This window comes from Manacus candei, unplaced genomic scaffold, assembly GCF_025592945.1.
Source record: "Manacus candei isolate 608988 ecotype Guabito, Panama unplaced genomic scaffold, ASM2559294v1 h1tg000011l, whole genome shotgun sequence".
NCBI classification, from domain to species: Eukaryota; Metazoa; Chordata; class Aves; order Passeriformes; family Pipridae; genus Manacus; species Manacus candei.
This window is the reverse complement of record NW_026138059.1, coordinates 31,928,258-31,947,698: the sequence shown is the minus strand read 5'-3', so window position 1 is coordinate 31,947,698 and position 19,441 is coordinate 31,928,258. Positions and strand designations below refer to the sequence as shown.

At 34.0% G+C, this 19,441-nt stretch overlaps 1 protein-coding gene across 3 annotated transcripts in view; it reads left to right on the top strand.

Annotated features, from left to right (window-relative positions):
• Nucleotides 1–19,441, top strand: part of ASCC3 (activating signal cointegrator 1 complex subunit 3) — a 264,382-nt gene that overhangs the window by 161,970 nt on the left and 82,971 nt on the right. For all 3 annotated transcript variants that reach the window (XM_051778158.1, XM_051778157.1, XM_051778159.1), the window contains exons 15-20: nucleotides 963–1,154; nucleotides 1,491–1,715; nucleotides 10,403–10,522; nucleotides 14,532–14,696; nucleotides 15,525–15,611; nucleotides 17,840–18,016. In XM_051778158.1, coding sequence (XP_051634118.1) covers nucleotides 963–1,154; nucleotides 1,491–1,715; nucleotides 10,403–10,522; nucleotides 14,532–14,696; nucleotides 15,525–15,611; nucleotides 17,840–18,016 — 966 coding nt within the window. The remainder of the gene's footprint in view (nucleotides 1–962; nucleotides 1,155–1,490; nucleotides 1,716–10,402; nucleotides 10,523–14,531; nucleotides 14,697–15,524; nucleotides 15,612–17,839; nucleotides 18,017–19,441) is intronic.

Sequence of the window (19,441 nt, the reverse complement as noted above, 5' to 3'; positions counted from 1 at the left end):
CTGTGTGTCAGGTACCGGTAAATGTGAAGATATGATAATATCAACAACAATAATAATAATAATCTGAATTTATTTGGAATTAATTCACTATAATATGCAGGACTGAAAATACAGTGAGAGTCAAAGACTACTTAACCTTCCTGTGATCTATGGAAAAGTGGAGATTCTCTGCTGACAAAGAAATCTGGTTTAGAGAAGTATTAGAGTCACCATTACCACAACCCTCCTGGTGTCATATTTAGCAGCAATTGATTTTAGGAAGCAGTGAGTGCAGCAGCTAGGAATGTGGAAGAGATGGGAGGAAAATCAGAGGTGTTTGTGGCGAATCAGGGAAATTAATTTTTCATGACTTTGGGTCAGTGTTCAGTTTAGGTGAAGCACGATAAAGCCAGCACCCAGAAATGATACTCAGAGACCTCAGACCCTGTGGGAGGTTGGAGGACTTGAGGTTTTGCAGTCTTAGATCCCAGCCTCCTATGCATGAGGAAGGTAAAAACAAGGGGTGGATGAGCAGTTTGATTCCACTGTGCCCCACTGATGCAATGGCTGGTAAAGTATAGTGTGTGGCCTGCTGCCTTAAGCCTGTCCTAACCACCTACAGAGTCTGAAAGAATTACTTTTAAGGAAAAGTGATACGTGAGTTCTCAGTTTCAGTGTTACTCACTATCAGTAACCTTGGGTCTCTGTTTCAGTGAAGTAATACTTTAGTACAAGGGTTAAACTTCTTACAATATTTTACAATCTTTTAAATAATTATGCGTATTCTTTGGAAAATAAACATAGAAAAATTCATTTATATAAAACTCTGATATATTGGTGTTGATGAAAAGTCTGACATGATAGGAATAGTTTCTTTCCTATGACTCACAATAATATTCAGTTTTTTCCCTGTAATTTTTTAATACAATACTTCTTGTGCTGTAATTGGAAGTGAATTTAATTATTTTTCTTGTCCGCTCTAGGTACAGAGATCCAGAAATAAGCAGTTACGTGAGCTGTTTCCAGATGGATTTAGTATTCATCACGCAGGAATGCTGCGGCAAGACAGAAGTTTAGTTGAGAACTTGTTTTCTAATGGACACATCAAAGTCCTAGTTTGTACAGCTACACTCGCTTGGGGTGTCAATCTGCCTGCTCATGCTGTTGTTATTAAGGTAAGAGCTTTCCCTACTCTGCAAACAGGTTGTCTTTTTTTTAAAAAAAAAAAAACCTGTAAAGGCATATAGGTAGCAAGATCTTTATTGTGAGCTTCAGACCTGGAGGGGAAATATCTGATTGACTCGAAATGTTATTTATATCTCATTAAACTGATTCTCTCCAGTGGGAGTCTAGTTTGTATAGTAAAGATTTAAATATATCAAAGATTAGGAAAGGATTAGTTAAAGTACACTTCTGAAATCATGCTATATTTGCCTAATTTCAGTATTCAGCTCATCAGGATTATATTCATGTGTATTTATGTTAATTTTTATTAACTTTTCCTCAACCAGGGAACACAAATATATGCTGCAAAAAGAGGCTCCTTTGTTGACCTTGGAATTTTAGATGTCATGCAGATATTTGGTCGAGCTGGACGGCCTCAGTTTGACAAATTTGGAGAAGGCGTCATTATTACAACTCATGATAAACTCAGTCATTACTTGACTCTTCTTACTCAGCAGAATCCAATTGAAAGCCAGTTTCTTGAAAGCCTTGCAGACAACTTAAATGCAGAGGTAACATTTGATTCATTTAGAGAAACTAGCAAACTTTAAAGGGTTGACATTATTTGAAACAAAAATGCCATATTTTCACACTTAATAAAATTTTCATTGTATATATTTTATTACTGTTATTCTGTAGGTGTGTATGATTAAGAGGAGTGAACTGTTACATATGTGCAAATGTGGGGCCTTTCACAAAAGGCAGTAGGTATTCGAAGTAGGGTGGGGGGTCAAAATACCATTAAGATAAAACTGTAGAAACACAACATTTACCTTTTAATCAGAAGTGCTGCATTACAATTTAGTAAGTATTCTGCCTAACTGCAAAATAAAATCCACAAAAAATTACAGCCTGTCTTTCTGTATATAAACAAATTTATATATTTGACTGCAGTACAGGAACAATAATGTACTTGGCTTGAACTCTTTTTTCAAAGGCACTGGACATTTTTTCAGTTAAAGTCAAGCGGTTCAGCTAAACTGAAATGTCGAGTGACATATAACTGATTATCCCTTTGAAAGATGTATTTGGTCTATTAGGAATAGTCTTTTTAAGATGCTTGATCATTTTATCTGCATAATTCTTAAATATTTGTTTATTTTAGCTTTTCATGGCTTTGAAGTCTATGTATTATTGAGTCATAAATAATCGTTTTAAGAGGATATTCTGAAAATGAGCAGAAATTGATACAGTGACCTTTGAAAAGGTTGAGATTCATTGCTTGATTCTTTACAAATTCTTTACAGAGTTTGATCATTCATGGTTTTGGCTGTTTGATTTTTTTCTTTTAAGGGGTTTCTTCATAAGTTGTTTCTTCAGTTCCTGTTAACAGGAAAAATTTCTGCCCAGGTACAGTCATACATCAAACGCAGAATAAGGTTTAACTGTATTCCAAGTATTTCCACACACAAATGTAGGGGAATGAAAATATTGACACCTGTCTGTGCTTACAGCTCCCCCTCTTTACATCAAGGCCCTGGAATAGTCTGAGAACAAGGAGGGAGAGAGAAATTGATCTCCCCCAGAACATGACACACAAATGTAATTAAAAGGAGAGATTCATAATTTTCCAATTTCTCTTTCTACCTCAAAGAAAAGAGGAAAAACAAATGGAAGGCATATACATGCCATGAGCAGATGTACTGCTCTCAGTCCTGTCCTTCTGACAACACTTATGAACCTGGAGATAGACACCTCTGAATGTTCTCTAAGTGGAACTGGATGGACATTCAGTTATTTAAAATTGCATAACAGCAATTTACACATTAGCAGTAATAATTTAAATCCTAAAGATTTGTTGGTTTTGAAGGCCAGAATTACCTGTGTTATTATTCAGCACCCTGATAAGTCAGGAGAGAGAGATCTGTACCTTTTCATGAGGAAAGAATCCAGACAGATTTCATAGAAAAGTTTTGTTCATTTTCTTGAGATAGACAGAGTAGATGAGGAAAAAGAGTGGGACAGTCTTTCCTTCACAGCAAAGGATTTTTCTACCTTTTTATTTTTTTAATATTAGAAATTTAGTCCTCCTGTTTCATAGAAGGCCTTCAAGTTAGTGAAGAATTACAGTAAAATAATAAGTCCCTGTTGTGAACTGGGTCAGAGAAGATCTCTATGATTGACATACTGTGAAAAGCACATGGAATAGCTATATTCTATTTTTCTTTCAGGCTTCATCTGTATTACTCAAACAGTCTTAAAAGGTGTGTGGATGTGCAGGTGTGCCCACCTGTCTTATATCAGGAATTTCAAGAGCTCCAGTGTAAAAGCTGGCTTTTGTTTGGAAAATGCTTTACTGAGATACCGTAAAAAATCTTGCTGGTTAGTTTAGCAAAAGAAATTCTCAAAGGCGATACAACAGCTCTCTATAACTAGCTGACATAAGAATTAAATAAGAAAAAGAAAGAAAGATAATTTTGACCAATGGCAATACAAGAATTAATCACCCTGCTCATAAATAGGGCTGCCTGAAATGTAAGATCTGGAACAGTCTAACAGTAGAGGACATGCAGGAAGTCTGATTTTTTTCTATGCTGAAAATTTTTATAGTAAGTGATGGTATGAAAGATGTGATTGTATATGAAGAATTGAAGATTTGACTTGTTGAACCAGGAGTCCCAATCCTATTCCATTCCTCTCACTGAGAATGCTTAGCTGAGAAAGTATGAGATGTAAGCTATTAATTTTCAATGTGTGATATTCTTTAGAGAGATAGAGGTTTTTAATGGGGAGCATGTTGTTCCTCTGATCTGAGCTGTAATTTCAAAATGCACATATTGTCCAGCAGGGCCAGAAAGTTGATTTTTTTGTTGTTGTTGTGTTGGTTTTTTGTTTTGTTTTTTTGTTTGGTTTCTTTTTTGCTTTTGTGTTTTTTGGGGTTTTTTTGTTTCATTTGTTTGTTTTGGGTTTTTTTTTTGTTTTTACATATTTGATTATAATTACACTTCGGGATTCTTCTTCTCTTCCTTTTTTTCCACAGTGAAGATATTTTAAGTCCAAGGTATTTATTTTACAGGAAGTATTTAGAATGTCTTAACAAAATATAGTTTAGCAAATGTCCGATTGTATCTTGTTTGTTTCAGTATGTTGCTGTACTGGATAGAAAATTAAGGTGCCAAAATACTGCTCGCATTGACTTTGGTGCAGTTAGGACCAAAAAAATAACACTGAAGGTTGAACAGACCTGGTTGGTTGTTAGGGTATAAAACTATCTTAATTTATCTCAGGTTCGTGATTTCAACAGAAGTTTTCAAAGGTGGTAGCATCTTCTCTTTATTTTCCCCTCTTTTCCCTGCATTTAATAGTAAGTACTCATCTAGCTTAAATACTGTTAAAAAAAATATCATTGAGACTTGGAAAGGTAAATAAATACCATTCTCTCTCATCAGGTGAGTTTGGCCAAGTGCATACTTAAGGAAGAAGGAAAAAAGGCATAAAAAAGCAAAATATTCAAGGGAGGAATGGCTCTGTGAGCTTAGAATAGTAATGTTAGCAGCAATTATAAAACAGTAAATGTCCAAATGAAAAACAATTAGTTGCAGCATTTTTAGATAAGAGTGACAACAGTAAAAGCAATCTTACTCATGAAGCTTTGTTTAGGTTTTTACCTAAAAGGGGAAGAATTTATTTTTCTGGAGAAGTACATATTTCAACTGAGGAGTTTATTTTGAAATGTGTACAAGTTACTGAAATTCTTTCCAGGAAGAGGGGAAATCTCAATAGAAATTTAGTAACTTTTAACAGTATTGAGTAGTTCTCTGAAAACTATTGCTAGAAGACACTGCAGAAATAACTTGGTTACATTGAAGGTGTAAAATTAAGAAGTTAATCCTTCTGCTTTATTAAAATAGTAGAACAAAATAGGAAAAAAATAATGAATTAGAACAATGATTCCATTTTGTAGTAGGTAGTCACCTAAACTTATCCAGTCAAAGAGATATATTGGAAATATGTGATGTACAGTATAATAAAAATTACTTCTAAGTGCAGCACTTCTACCACAGGATTTGGAGTATGACGAAGAGTGCAGAAAACAAAGTAGTTTAGACAGAATATTTTTTTTCCAGGTTTTATGTAATTCTAGTGTTATCTGAAAAAAACAGTGTACTCAAGGCTTTAAGTTACAGAAGATTCCATAGCTGCAGTGCAGTTACAGCAGCAGATGATGCAGTCAGAATTTTCTTAATCATGATAAATGATTGTTAGTAGAATGGAGTAGAATTGTTAGTAGCAATGGAGTACAATAGAATAACAAAGGCATGAAATCAACATTTTTTTGTTATCTGATATGTGTGATATTACTTATTCTTCTGTCATAACATGCAGGAAAAATTAGTGCCTGCCAGATTACTAAAGAACAAAACTTTGAGCACTTACAAGGAGCTATTGTGTTAGCATTTTTTGGAAAGTAACTTCATCATATCCTTATAATTGGAGTCAGTCTAATCTTCTGTATATGCTGATTTGATCTAAGTTAGTGGAATTGTCTGAGAAGTATACAGGTGGTTCAGAAATTGTTATGTTTATCTGGAGATGGCTATTCCAATGGGCTACAGCATTCTGGAAAAAAACCCCACATTTTAAAACATACCATTTTATTTATCAATAGGTAGTCTTAGGAAGCACATTCAATTTTGGTCATCTTCTGTCCCTTTGACAGTAACAATAGCACAGTGTGGGCACAAAATATATGTTTACTGACTGATTTGATACAGAAATCAAGACAGTATGCTGATAACCCCTGTTATCTTTTCCATAACAGAGCCTTGTTAGCACCAGGAAATCTGCACTTATGTATAATAAAACAACATATTGTAGGATCAGAATCTGCTTTTATTACAAGTAATTTAGGAAATCTGAATGCTTATGCTCTAGTTGTAAAGAGAAACAAATTAAAGGCCAGAAGCACTGCTGAATTATTTAAACTCTTAATTTATTATGAATATATCAGTAGCTGAAAGAAGGGCTAGTAAAATGAAGGCAGCAGTTGAAACTATGGGAAGATTCTATGTTTGCACAAGAATGTGAAACTGCTTTAGTCTAGGCCAGGTCTCTTGGCAGAAATAGGTAGATGATAAGAATGATTCAGATATTTGAGGTAATACAATATATAATCCCAGCCACACAATTCCTAAGTGGAATCAAGAGCCCTGAATTTTGTACTTAGGTTTATGTTGCACAGGAGAGAAAATTTCACAGGAGTGCAAAAAAATTGCAGCATTTCTAATCCCCATTTCAAAATTAATTTCCTAGAAGTGGAAAATTTTCAGAGAGGATGGGCAAAGGAATAAATCAGCTTCTGTGAAAGGAGCACACCAGTTTTACTGCATGCTTTAGGCGAGAACAAAGGCAAATCAAGATTATATGACAGAGTTTTTTGAAGTAGTGAATGATATGCAAAAGATCTCGTCTGTTCTGGGCCAAGAACCAGGAAATATTGGCTGGGATGAGCAAGTTTAGAGAACACAAAAGGATGTTAGCTGGGTGGTTAGACTATGGAACCCTCTGCAGGGAGCTGTATCTAAAAAGAATAGTTAAAAAACTGTCCAGAAGTGGAATAAAAATCCATTGAAGGATATCAAATGCAAAGGCAACCCCTTTAACTAAAGACTTTGAAATGTAAGAGTTTAAGAATTTGGGATAACTTTATGTGTTGCTTGTTCCTCATTGCCACCTTTTGCCCTTCAGCATTTGCTGTTGTCTAACCTCAGAGACAGCATGCTGGCCTTACTGTTAAGAGAGCTACAGTGGGTAAACCTGAAATACTCACAACTTCATAGAGTTGACACCAAAATTAAGACTTTGGGTGTGTATGTCAGCATCAATCCACTGAGAGTTCTCTCCTGCAGATCTGAGTTTTGGTTCAGATTTGTGGATTTTTTTCTGCTAAAAATTAGCAGAAGAGTAAATGGTCAGTGATGATCTACACAGGCCCTTTTCCTTTTTTTGCTGAAGTTCTGCTACTGGGCATAATGGAATGTAAAAAGGAATAAAATAAATGGTTAGGGTACTTAGTTGAGAGGAGTGAGCTGTGGGTCAGTTGACCAGCTGGCAAACAGAAAATACCTACGGCTGTATTTTCTGGAAATACAGGAAGAAAGATAAGATGCAGGGGATGTGGTTTAATTAGACCATAAACTTTAACTTATCTGGGAACTATCATCAATAGCTCATACAATGCAGGTCACCATTCCTTCCCTAATCATTTCCACCCGATAGAGCCCTCCCAGACATCCGCAGCTGGACGCCAGCTTGTTGCTGGGATGACTTTTTTCCCCCGAGAGGTTAAAAAATGATTTGCAGTGCTGGACAGTAGGGATGCCTTCCCCAGTGTGTGTGCCTTTACTTGCACGTGCTTATGATTTTGTTCTGAAGACCGGAACGTAGAAGGTGGTGACTTGTTTAGTGTGGACAAACCTCTTAATCTATATTTTACCTTGAAAGAGTGGGTTCTCAGAAGAGACGAAGAATTTCTTCAGAGCCTTTCCTAAGTAAATCACTCAGGAGCTGTGTGACTGAATGGCTAATCTGGGTATGGGGCAAACCATGGGAGATTCTGTCCCTCTTGGGACAATTCTAGTAACATTAAGAAATTATTTCAAAAACTGTACAGGAGTAAGACCACAGTCACTTCAGATGCTGAAAGAGCAATTCAAAATACACCGGTTTCCAAAGCAAACAGAAAATTGCTTATTATGTTTTTAGAAAGTTTCCTTCCTCTCTTGCGTTAACAACAAATACTTGATTCATATATAAAAATTTTTCTTTGTGTAATCTGACTCAATTATTGCAGCCATATTATATTTATAAAAAAGACATATCTATATTTTAAAAGGACAGTATATTGTTACATGATAAATTCTATATGTTATCAGTAGCATTTTTATGTGCTTTTTCTAATCTGTATAGAAATATCAGAAATAAAAAACTTAATTTTTTCAAAAACTACCCCCCCAAAAGCCATGCTACTTATATCTGTTCGCACTTTTTTGAAAATCAATATCATTCAACTTGCTAAAGTATGGGGCATAGCATTGGTGGGAAAAAAAATTTTTAATGAATGCTCAGTGATGGCAACATCAACCATGGAACAATTAGTCAAAATTTTGTGATGCTGATTATTGTTTTCATTTAAAATTACACAGTGAATTGAATTAGTATACTACATTTATTTGTATTTGAACGGTGAAAAATAAAAAGCATTTTATGACAGCTGGTACAATCAGACAATACAATGTCAATATAGTAAATATTTCTACTCATTGATTATTCCATCTGTATCTAAATGCCTATTACATGGTTGAGGAAATGCTGGGAACTTCCATCATTCATGCTCTTTTAACAAAGGATAAATTTTCAGTCCATAAGAACTTTACTTGAACACTAGATGGCAGCAAATATTTAGAAATTGCTCTGGATTTTTTTGTATCTGCATATTGTCTGAAACCCAATTGTATTTCTCAACCACTTTTTTCCATTAGTTTTGCTTTTAACTTATGAAACTAATTAATAAGAATAGAATAGCAGTAGAATGAGATATTTGAACAAATGAGGCAAAAAAAGTGAGGTGTTTATTTTTTTTAATCATCAGACTTCACTGTCCTCAGTAATGAGAATATTAAGTTTTAACGATTGTGAAAGCGATTGTTGAAAATGCTACTATTTGACTATGTTGTTACACTATTTCAGGTTCTATGCTGTTACTATTTCAAGTTGTGTACTGGGAGATATTTGAGTCATGGAAAGAAGCCAAATGTTGAAAATAACCTGGGTACAAATTGAGTAATAGTAACCTGTGGGCCGTGTTCAATGTTTTCCCTGTAGTAATCTATGAAGAACTGAATGCTTTTATAGCTACTTCATTGCATGATGTAGTATATACTCTGAGAAAACAAAATGGGAAATGGGGCTTCCCCCAACCTCCTTATGCACTTGAAGAACAAAATATCACTTGAAAAATATGTAAGACAAAGCCTAGGGTTACTCCATGCTATTCGTCATTAGTAACAACAAGGTTTTGCTGGATTGAAGTTATTTTAACTCAAGGCAGATTTGGATTTCATTATTGTTTTTTAATAGATATTTATGTTATTTCAATAAGAATTTCAATATTATTAGTAAGGTCTAGATACTTCAATCTGAACATGCATATGTATTCACTTAGTTCCATAGGCTGGTTTTTTTTAATTTTCACCAAGTCATGTGGAACATTTATATGAAATCCAAACACCAATAAAACAAAAATAGCTTTAAAAATGTGGTAATGGATCACAAAACTTTGGTAAGAGGGAATTTTGCTTGTTTTAAACAATGATGACAACCAAAAAAGTTTTGTTCGTGGAACATGGAGCAAATGTTAAATTCTCCTGGTAAAATCAAGTTACCTGGATTTAAGTGGTGAAATGCTTCTCATGACTGTAGCAAATACAAAATAGAGCTGAAGTCATTAAGTAAAAGTGTGTGTGGTCAATGATTTGGTGATAAAAGTATTGAATTCACAAAAAAAAGTAAGTTAAAAAAAATGGGTTTGTTATACCTGATTTAACCTTGAAATATGAATAAACATGTATATATATGTGCATATTATCTGTTCAATTTGGTTATGTTTTCACATAAAAAAGATATAGCAAGTACCTGTGTGTTTGATTTGCCAGATACAAAAGGAGACAACTATTTATTGAAACTATGTATAGATTGCCAAGTACAAAGAAATGATGAAGAAAAATCCTAAAGATTCTTGGTATCATTTTGTTTAGGACCTGGACCAGATAATGCTTTCACTTGTTATAAAGAAATCAATCTTTTAAATGTAATGTTTTTCTTTTAAAGTACTTTTCTTAAAATTACATTGGCCATGTTGACTAAAGAATGATTTAGTTTCGTTTGTCTTATTTTTTTATAACAAACTTGCTCAATTTTTCATTGTAAAAATCATAAGTGATGTAGGAAAGATCATTTATAGTTACTGTATCTGTAGTATTATGTCAAAGAATACCGTGTTATTAGATGTTCATAAGATAAAGATGCATAAAGTATTGAAGTTATTGTCTTATGATTATTTCAAAATTATTTAAGTTGGAAGCATCCTGACACTTCCTTTAATCTAGTGCTACTACTCTGAATTCTGCGTGTTTTCAGCCAAATACTTATGTGCAACTGTAACATATAAACTTAATTTTGTCTCTTTTCCTACTTCCAGATTGCTCTTGGAACGGTAACTAATGTGGAAGAAGCAGTAAAGTGGATAAGTTACACTTACCTTTATGTACGGATGAGAGCAAATCCATTAGTATATGGCATCAGTCACAAAGCTTATCAGGTATAAAATGCGTTTTTAAAAAAATCTGTAACCTTTTCTGGGTCTGTAATCCTTCCCTGATGTGAGGATAAATATTTGCTATTTCTACTTAACCTGACATCAGCAATTCTTTTAAAGTGCTTAGAAAAAGGAAGATATTTTCTGTAGCAGAGTGTTTTTTACACTGAATTATGAGGCCCCTTCTGTTCACATAAAAATACGTTTTAACTGGTCAAGTTATGCTCCAAAGAACACCATTCATTCTTATCAGTCAGTTACTGTAAGTTAGCCTGTTTTCAGTGTTTCGGTTTTGTAGGCTAGATACAAATGATAAAAGAAAGCATTTTTGAGTTGCTTGATCTCCCTCCACCCCTGTCAGCTTTCATTTTAGAATGTTTCATGACGTGGCATCTTATAAACTATAAAATGACATTTTTAATTGTGCAATATTTTCTTTCTTGGGGTGTATTAATTATAAGATTTTTTATTACTTTGTTTTGAAATTTTTTTTGTTTATTTAGAAGTGTTCCGTGCAGTGATATCAATCAGAGCACGGTTACATTAGGGTTTTTTTCCCAATTTGTTTTCATTATCTGTAATTTTTAGGTGGTTTAATAGTTTACAGATTATCTAAATATTGTTACTTTTTTTTTTGTACTGCTATTTATAAACATTTAATGTTAACATAGTTGGATATGGTCAAACTCACAACTGAATGGTAACTACAGTTTATTTCACGTCATGAATCTCTTTTGTGACTTCATAATTTGTCTTGACATTGTGAGCAGCAGTTTTTTTAGCATGTAGAGGTAAATGTCAGAAGAGAGTTTTTTGATATCTTTTGTTTCTGATAGTGGAAGCTGTAGTGGAAGTAGGGGGGCTATTGCTTAAGCTTCTGCAGACACCTTTATACCTCTGTTCATCTCAAATCTGTTTTCTATAAAAAACTGTATAGTACATTACCATATGTTAATATAACAGTATATAACACAGACCACAAAGTAACAGATAAATGAAAAACAAAAATTGATTCACTGTGAATGTTGTTGTCCCATTACTATAAATTCCTTTTTTTTTTCACTATCAAATTTTAGATTAAAAGAAATATAACCATGTTGGTAATAACCAGTGAAAAAAGTAATAAAACACTAACAGAAATATTTTTTATAAATTTAAAAAACAACGAAGAAGAGTTGCTCCTCTTTCCCTTCCTGTTGTGCTTTTATTCAACTATTGAGAAAGTAGAGACTGCCAGTGCTTGTCATTTTCTGCTACTGACCTTCTTTCTACCCCTTTTGATTTAACATGCTAATACTAGACGTTCTTATTTTTGTGTTAAGGCAGTAACAAATTATATCAATATGAAGTGTTACTCTTTCATGTAGGAATAAAACCAATGCCAATCCCCTTATTTTCTAGATAAACCAGTTTTAAATTTCAAAGCTACTGTTTTATAGATAGTGTGAGGATGCTATAGTGCCAGGTGCAGGCATAACCAAGGATTTGCTCAATTAGACCATTCTGTGCCTTCTGTTCTGGTTATAAGTAACTTTCACAATTAGTATCTTATTGTTTTTAGTAATGTTGCAGTGTGCCAATTTCTGTCTCTGTTTTGACTGACAACCAGCATTATCCATTCAGAATCCATATATCCATCATGGATCACACTTCCCTGTTGTTCGATGGGGCTGAGGTGGTGCAAACTCATTCTCCTTTCCCTTTCCACTGTCACTCACCACATCCAGTAATTACTTCAGAGCACCAAAGGTCTGGCCTGTCCACATGATAGGGCATGTTGTGCTGCACAGGGAGACCAGGGCACACGTGCATCTGCCATGCACCGACACATTCACCCAGGAGTAGACTACTGCAGGTCCACAGCTTTGGTCTGTGATTTTTCAAGTTGTTTGCCAGAAGTACCAATAATGTCTTTCGCTGATTTGTGAAAATGACCAAAATTCATGATGAGCAGCAAGAGGAAAAAAGAGTGGAAGGAAAAAGTGGAACAAATGCACATGTTGTGTTAGTGAAGCCTGTAGGATTTTCTCATACTTCTAGGGTTCCAAAGAAAAGGTATCTACGTTTTTAAAATAAACCCTTTTGTCTATTTTCCCCTCTTTTTGATTCCACTCTTTGGTGTTCCCACAGTTAAGTAAAGCTTTTCATTCCCATAAGCCTTTGTTTAGAACATCTATAAAAGTCAGAGGAGTGTGTGCCCAACATTTCTCTCAGTAAGCTAGAGAAAACAATGTGGATAATAATTCATTTATGATGAATTGTCATGTACTTTATCATGCATTCTTAAATTTCCCTATGTATACTACAGACCTGCTCAGTTTCTTACTGTGGACATGCCAAGGCTTATTTTAAGAGTAAAAACTGTTCTAGGCTGGATCTTTTACTTTGTGGGATTTCTAATTATGCAAGTTCAACAAGAAGGTTGCTAACCATGGATTCTCTAGACTCAAATATTGTTTCACAGCTTTTTCAAGTTGGTGACATCTCCTTTAAAGTTAAAACTTTTTATTTGTAAAAAATGTTAGTTTACTGTTAAAGACAAAAGATTGGTAGGTAATTTGGACTGCCAAAAGAGTAGGGGAGTGTCTTGATTTTTTTTTTTATTATTTTTTTCCCCTCAATAGTTTTAAGAAATAAGTGTTAAACACCTGGCATCTGGATCATTCTTTTTTTGACCACCTCTGCTCTGAAATCTGACCTCAATGCATGACTTACTATTGAGAAAAGCAGTCTAGACCTTTGTCATCTTAGCTTTTGACTTGAAACTAAGGCAAGCCATAACTAAGGCGAAACAGCTTCAGAGTAACTGGCAAAGATAGAATATTAGGAGCTAGCCTTGCAGCTGCTTTGTAGAGATGACTATGTTTGTCTGCAGCTTCACTGACCGTGAGATGAAGCACTTCAACACAAAGATTAAACTGAATCCTGGCCCAGTGAAAACCAGAACAGCCAAGGCAAAACAGTTCTTCATGCCTGCTCCTTTTTGCCATCTTGGTCATATATCTCTGTTGCAGGTTTACCAAGAGGGCAGGTATAACTTACTCTGTAGAAAATCTGAACTGTATACAAGCCCTGACGTAAGAATGCTGTCTGCAGACTAGAATAGAGTTTCAGTCTTTTCGAATTTGGTGACTAACATTGCTTGTCTAATTAGAACCATATCTTAGGTGCACATATTCCAGAGGGTTAACATGACTGTGAATCCCTTTTCCCTCATCCCTGTCATTGTGGGCATTCCAGGTGCATGATGTGGAAACACACAATTATACAGCACTCCCACTCAGATGTCCTAACGAGATAATGTGCATTATTACTTGGACAAAATGTCCAAATTCCTGAACTTTGATATGAATAGAAATGACGTTGGGCACAGCAAACTCCTTGTGTGCTCTTAACACAAATGTTACTGTATGTCAGTAACTCACTAACTAGAATATCCCAACTGACATATCCAAAGCTCTTGGGGACGTTAGAGATTTTTTGCTAGTAAACATTTAAGCTATTCAATTTGAAGCTTAATCTATAGGATACAACTAAAGGATACAGTTTAAGGATACAACTAAAGCCGTCCTCTTGTCAACTAACCTGGCAAGGTATATCATCAACCATTTTCATAAACAGAAGATGATGTAAAGTGGCACGTTTTTGTGAAGTGATACAGTAATGATAATTTAATGAAGAATATGTTACCATTAAAACTTCTTTCAAAAATTTCAGTGTAAATTTATTTCATAATCATGCTGCTATTTTGTAAGTAATATTGGTCTATGTTGTATTGATAGTCTCAAAGCATTGCAAAAGAAATATTATTCTGATAATTTTCTCCCATACATACAGTTTTTGGTCAATAATGTCAATGTAACTGTTATTAGTGAGATCTCAGGAAAATCTCGACTCAGTAACTGTACCTTTCTTTTGTCGGACTTCTAACTGTGTGATTGGATTATCTCAATAAAATTATTTATTTAACACTTTTTAAAAATGCAAATACATGTGTCTGTTTCATATCTAGATGGATCCAGGTCTAGAAAAGCACAGAGAACAATTGGTAATTGAAGTCGGCAGAAAACTGGACAAAGCCCGCATGATTCGCTTTGAAGAAAGAACTGGCTTTTTTTCTTCAACAGATTTAGGCAGAACTGCCAGCCACTACTATATTAAATACAATACTATAGAGGTAAAAGATGATGTTCTGTTTCTGGGGTTTTTTTCCTTCTTTTTGAATGTATACCTAAAATAGTTGTTAGATATTACAGAATATGTAGCTGATTTTGTTCACCATGTTTTCAAATCATATTTACTGAAATGGGGAGAGAGAAAATAGGAAAAAGAAATTAAATATCAAGCAATACTGAAAAATTAGACTTGGTGTGAAGTGCAATTTGAAATGTCTGTAGTCTTTTTCAATTCTTGTAGGAGAATTATAAGGAACATCTTGATATCCATAGTGTGTGAGACCATTAGTACATGATAGCACATTGAAGTATAGTGTCTGATAACAGACGAACTTCTGTGGTTGCCAACCTTAAACAACTTTTGGCAGATTGTGTTGTAAACATGTACAAAATTTTGTAGTATTGAAAACTTGATTTGATGTACACATGCATCTTAAAACCTTTCCTTTGTAGCAAATATGTAATTTTCTTGAATAAAAGCTGAAGACTCAGCATTACTAATTTTTAACTGCTTAATGTCGCTATGTATAATTAGTCTCACATATTTATTCACTCAGATATGTTCTAGACTTTTTTTTTAAGTGGCCACATTGCATGTCTCTTGATTTTGGGGTGGCCAAGTTTCTAGGGACTGTTTTTCTGAAACTGCTGAAAAGTCATTCTTTCAGCAATTCAACATTGTTCCTGTTGAAATTGCATCATTCAGGTCTTCCAGTAACTTAAATTTTAACTTTATATGCCTTTTTAAATTTTTGTTAATGTTTCTTTGTTTTGTGCTGTATGTATATTTTTATTTTCAGTATTAAATCAATTCTTTTTATTTTTAATAGACTTTCAATGAATTGTTTGATGCTCATAAAACAGAAGGTGATATTCTTGCTATAGTATCAAAAGCTGAAGAATTCGAACAGATAAAGGTAAAGTTAAAGAATGTCTTGGAACTTGACACTTCTGTAGTACTTACTCCATAAATATTGTCTACAGACTCAAATTTTGTTAAATATTAAGCACAATTATAAAATGTTTTCTAAGAAGGCATAATATGCTCTAACTCAAAGTTATATGTAGCTCAGTCTGAATGATAGTGCACATTTAATAACTAACTATGGATCTTTGAGAATTTTTTTCCAATGCTTTTAAGAACTTCTCAGCTCCTCAGTATTAACAGATGAAGCTAAGTGTCCATTGGAATAGTGTGCCCAGAGATGAGATAGTTTTTCTGTTTGAAGTTTAAAGCATTGTTAGATGTCTTCCTGAACAATTTGCTTTATCAGGAATGAGGCAGGACTCAGTGAAGTTAACTTTGTGATATATTTCATGCAGAGAACAATATTAGATTGGCAGAATGATAAATTCTTATAAATTAAATTCAAATTTGAAATCTAGAAAGTTGTCATAACAGATTTTGTGCAGGCTAGAAGATTACTGTGCTATCATACTCAGTTTTCAATTCCAACCTCCCTTTTTACCTCCTTTTTGTGGGTAGAACACAAGGCAATATGTTCCAAACTGGCATGAGCTCGTTTGCCCATGCTCCCATCTCATAGAGGTACAAGCCAGACTCCACAGGGTTTGTTAGCTTGGGCTCTTTGCCATTTTACCACAATTATACAACTTTCAGATCAGAGTTGGCTCTCATTCACCCGGCTCTGCGAACTGGCAGTGTGAATCCCTCACCATCTACATATTTACATATTTGCACACATTGTCTGAGTATTACCATCTCTTTATCTAATGGAGAAATTCTATTTTGCTTTAATCTCTTCTATTATAGAAGATAATAAGCAGTGAGTTTTCACAATCATATGTGGAACGTTTTCCAAGTTAGAAGGGCTTTTTTTTATGATAGTGATATTGCTTTGCTATGTCTAAATTTAGCGTAATTTAATATTTAAAAGAAAAGCATATGGAAAATATGATGTGTTGTGTTTCTATATTTGTAATAAAGTTAGTAGTGATGCTTTTTGACTAAAACATAGTTTTTCCAGTTTGCTTTCTCAGATTTGGATGGTATGGTATCAGTGCACCATCATTTCCAGATTTTTGTGATACATTTGCTGTGCATCTCTGAATGTTTAAAAACTAGTAACTGGTTTTCATAAGAATTACTCAGGATTTCCCCCTCTGTGTGATACAAATTGTGCCTTTTGGTAATATTAGTCATGTCTCCATACTGCCTTTAAAAATTCTGCATTTTGAGATAGGTAACTCACCAGTAGCTGAAATACAGATCCGGATTTGACCTGTACTGTGCAATGCAAGAGTAGAAAAAAATTATCAAAAATGCTGTTATAAGCTGAGCATAGTATTCCCCTGACACTGGAATCATCTATGATGTTTTTGTACTTCACCTCTTTCTTTCCCATGGGACAAGTGACTGGATAGTTGGGGATTTTAACCCAATTGTCTTAGGGTCTTTTGTATGTCAGGTAGTCAGGTCCAGATGAAAATTACTTTCAGATGATTCCCTGCAGGGACCAAACATTTACCCTCTTTAAATAAGTTTCACACTAACAGACTATCAGTAAATCAAAGAATATGTAGATTTATGCTAGTTTTGCCATGTAAGGGTCATCAGTTAGAATGTGATATGTTATGCATTATTCAAACCATAGATAATAATATTTCTTTACTCATATTAAGACTTAATCTTATTAACAGTGAAAATTCTGATATGATGAATCATAGTACTTCACAGTTTTGAGTTTAAAAATTTATTATGCCACATGCTAACTATGTAACTATAATGAGTACATTTAATGTTAATTCAAGATTGCCCTAATCTAGATGGACAGAGGTTTTACTCTGGTCAAATAAAAAATGAAATCTCATCAGATGAAGGATGGTAAGGTCAGAAGATTCAATTTTTGTGGCATATCAAATTTTTGTATGTCAATGGCAACCTTAATAGATGGTGATGAATAACAAAATGTAATTGTGTCCCTATTAAGATAGTTTCAATTATGGCCTATTAGCTACATTGTGGAAGATGTGGGTTTGCTGATTTTTTTCTTCTTTTTTTTCTTTCTTAAAACTAGAGATTCCATTTAAAAGTAATGTAATGATTATAAGGCAAATTTGATTTCAGCGTAAAAATTTTTATCAAATTGCTTCAGCCTCTTCATAATGTATAATTGTGTTTTAGGTAAGAGAAGAAGAAATAGAAGAGCTAGATACCTTACTGAATGATTTCTGTGAACTTCCTGCTCCAGGAGGTGTGGAAAACAATTATGGAAAAATTAATATCCTCCTTCAAACATACATTAGCAGAGGGGAGATGGACAGCTTCTCACTTATTTCAGATTCTGCATATGTTGCACAGGTAAAAATAGTATTTTTTACATATCTGTTGCTGTCTTCTACTGTTTTTATTCTCCCTAACATTTGCAATTATATAAGTAGGCCCTGGTCTGAATCTTTTTGTGCATTTTTATGCAAGTTTATGTGAAAATCAGAGCATGTGTAGTATAATACTTAAGTAGAAAAGTTTTGCAAAAAGCTACCTTAGGAGACTAGGGCATTTTTTTGTTAATTATGAATGTTCTTTTTGTTTGTATTACCTCTTATTATATTTAGTAGCTCTAACTGTGATTGCACAAAAATTATGTTCTCGACTTCGTGTGTATTCTTCTAAATGTGAAAAACTGTTGTAATCTATTTTTATGTTTTGGCTACATTTATACTTTGTTCTGGAAAACATGATTTGTGTTTGATTCACATACCTTGGTTTAGACAAGAAAGATATGCTATTATAGTTTTGTTGCTAGATGTAATCATGCAGATTTACATACCAGTCTATACATTTGTTTGTTGGCCCGATTTGACACCTGAATAATTGATTGTTACACAGCACATTTAGTTACTGCATGGACATGTACACAAGAGGACATGACACAGAGGTCTAATTAGATGCCATAAGATGAGCTGCTTGCTTACACGACAGGAGACCATCTTAGAAAGAAAGGGGTGTTCCTTGAAAGTTTAGAATTCTGGATCCCTGAGAATTCAAAGTCACAAAATGCTCATAGACAATCCAAGATGTGCGACAATAATAAAATTGATTATAAAGTTTGACCTTTTAGCCCATCCTATGTCTGTCTCTCTTTATTTTTTTTTTTGTTTTAACAGACAGCAACAAGTTTCACGGAATCATTTTTGTCTCATCCTTACAAAACTGCTTGGGAAAGAATTAGTTGAAAAAATTGCATTTAGTTGTTGCTAAAGATGAGATCTAAATATTCAAAATTATACATGTTCTTCAGCAACATTTTCGTATTAACATAATCTTCTTCAGAAATGTTTGCATTTTGTAGCACTGTACAGGTATAAATGAGAAAATTATTTTATGCACGTCATAAAAATTGTGGTACTTGCACAACAAAATGATTTTCAGTATCATTATTTTAGTCTTTGATTTCAAGGCAGTTGCTTTTATTTGTCTGTTTCATTTATAGAATTTTTAGTGAGACAACATGGTCTTCTCAGATCTTCGTAAATTGTATTTGTGGAACCAGTGCTACAAATTGTGAATTTTTTTTACTTGGATAGTGACTATTAAGAAAATTATTCATTCTTTCTAAGAGGAATGTGCTTCTTTAGTAACATATGCTTCCTATCACGACCAAATAATTTTCTACTTTTTATTCCTGTTGGCTTAGCAGAGCCAGCAGGGAATGATTCTATTCAATGAATCAAGAACATAATTCCTAGTCCAGACATAGTACCGATAGGGGAAGAAAAAAACCAC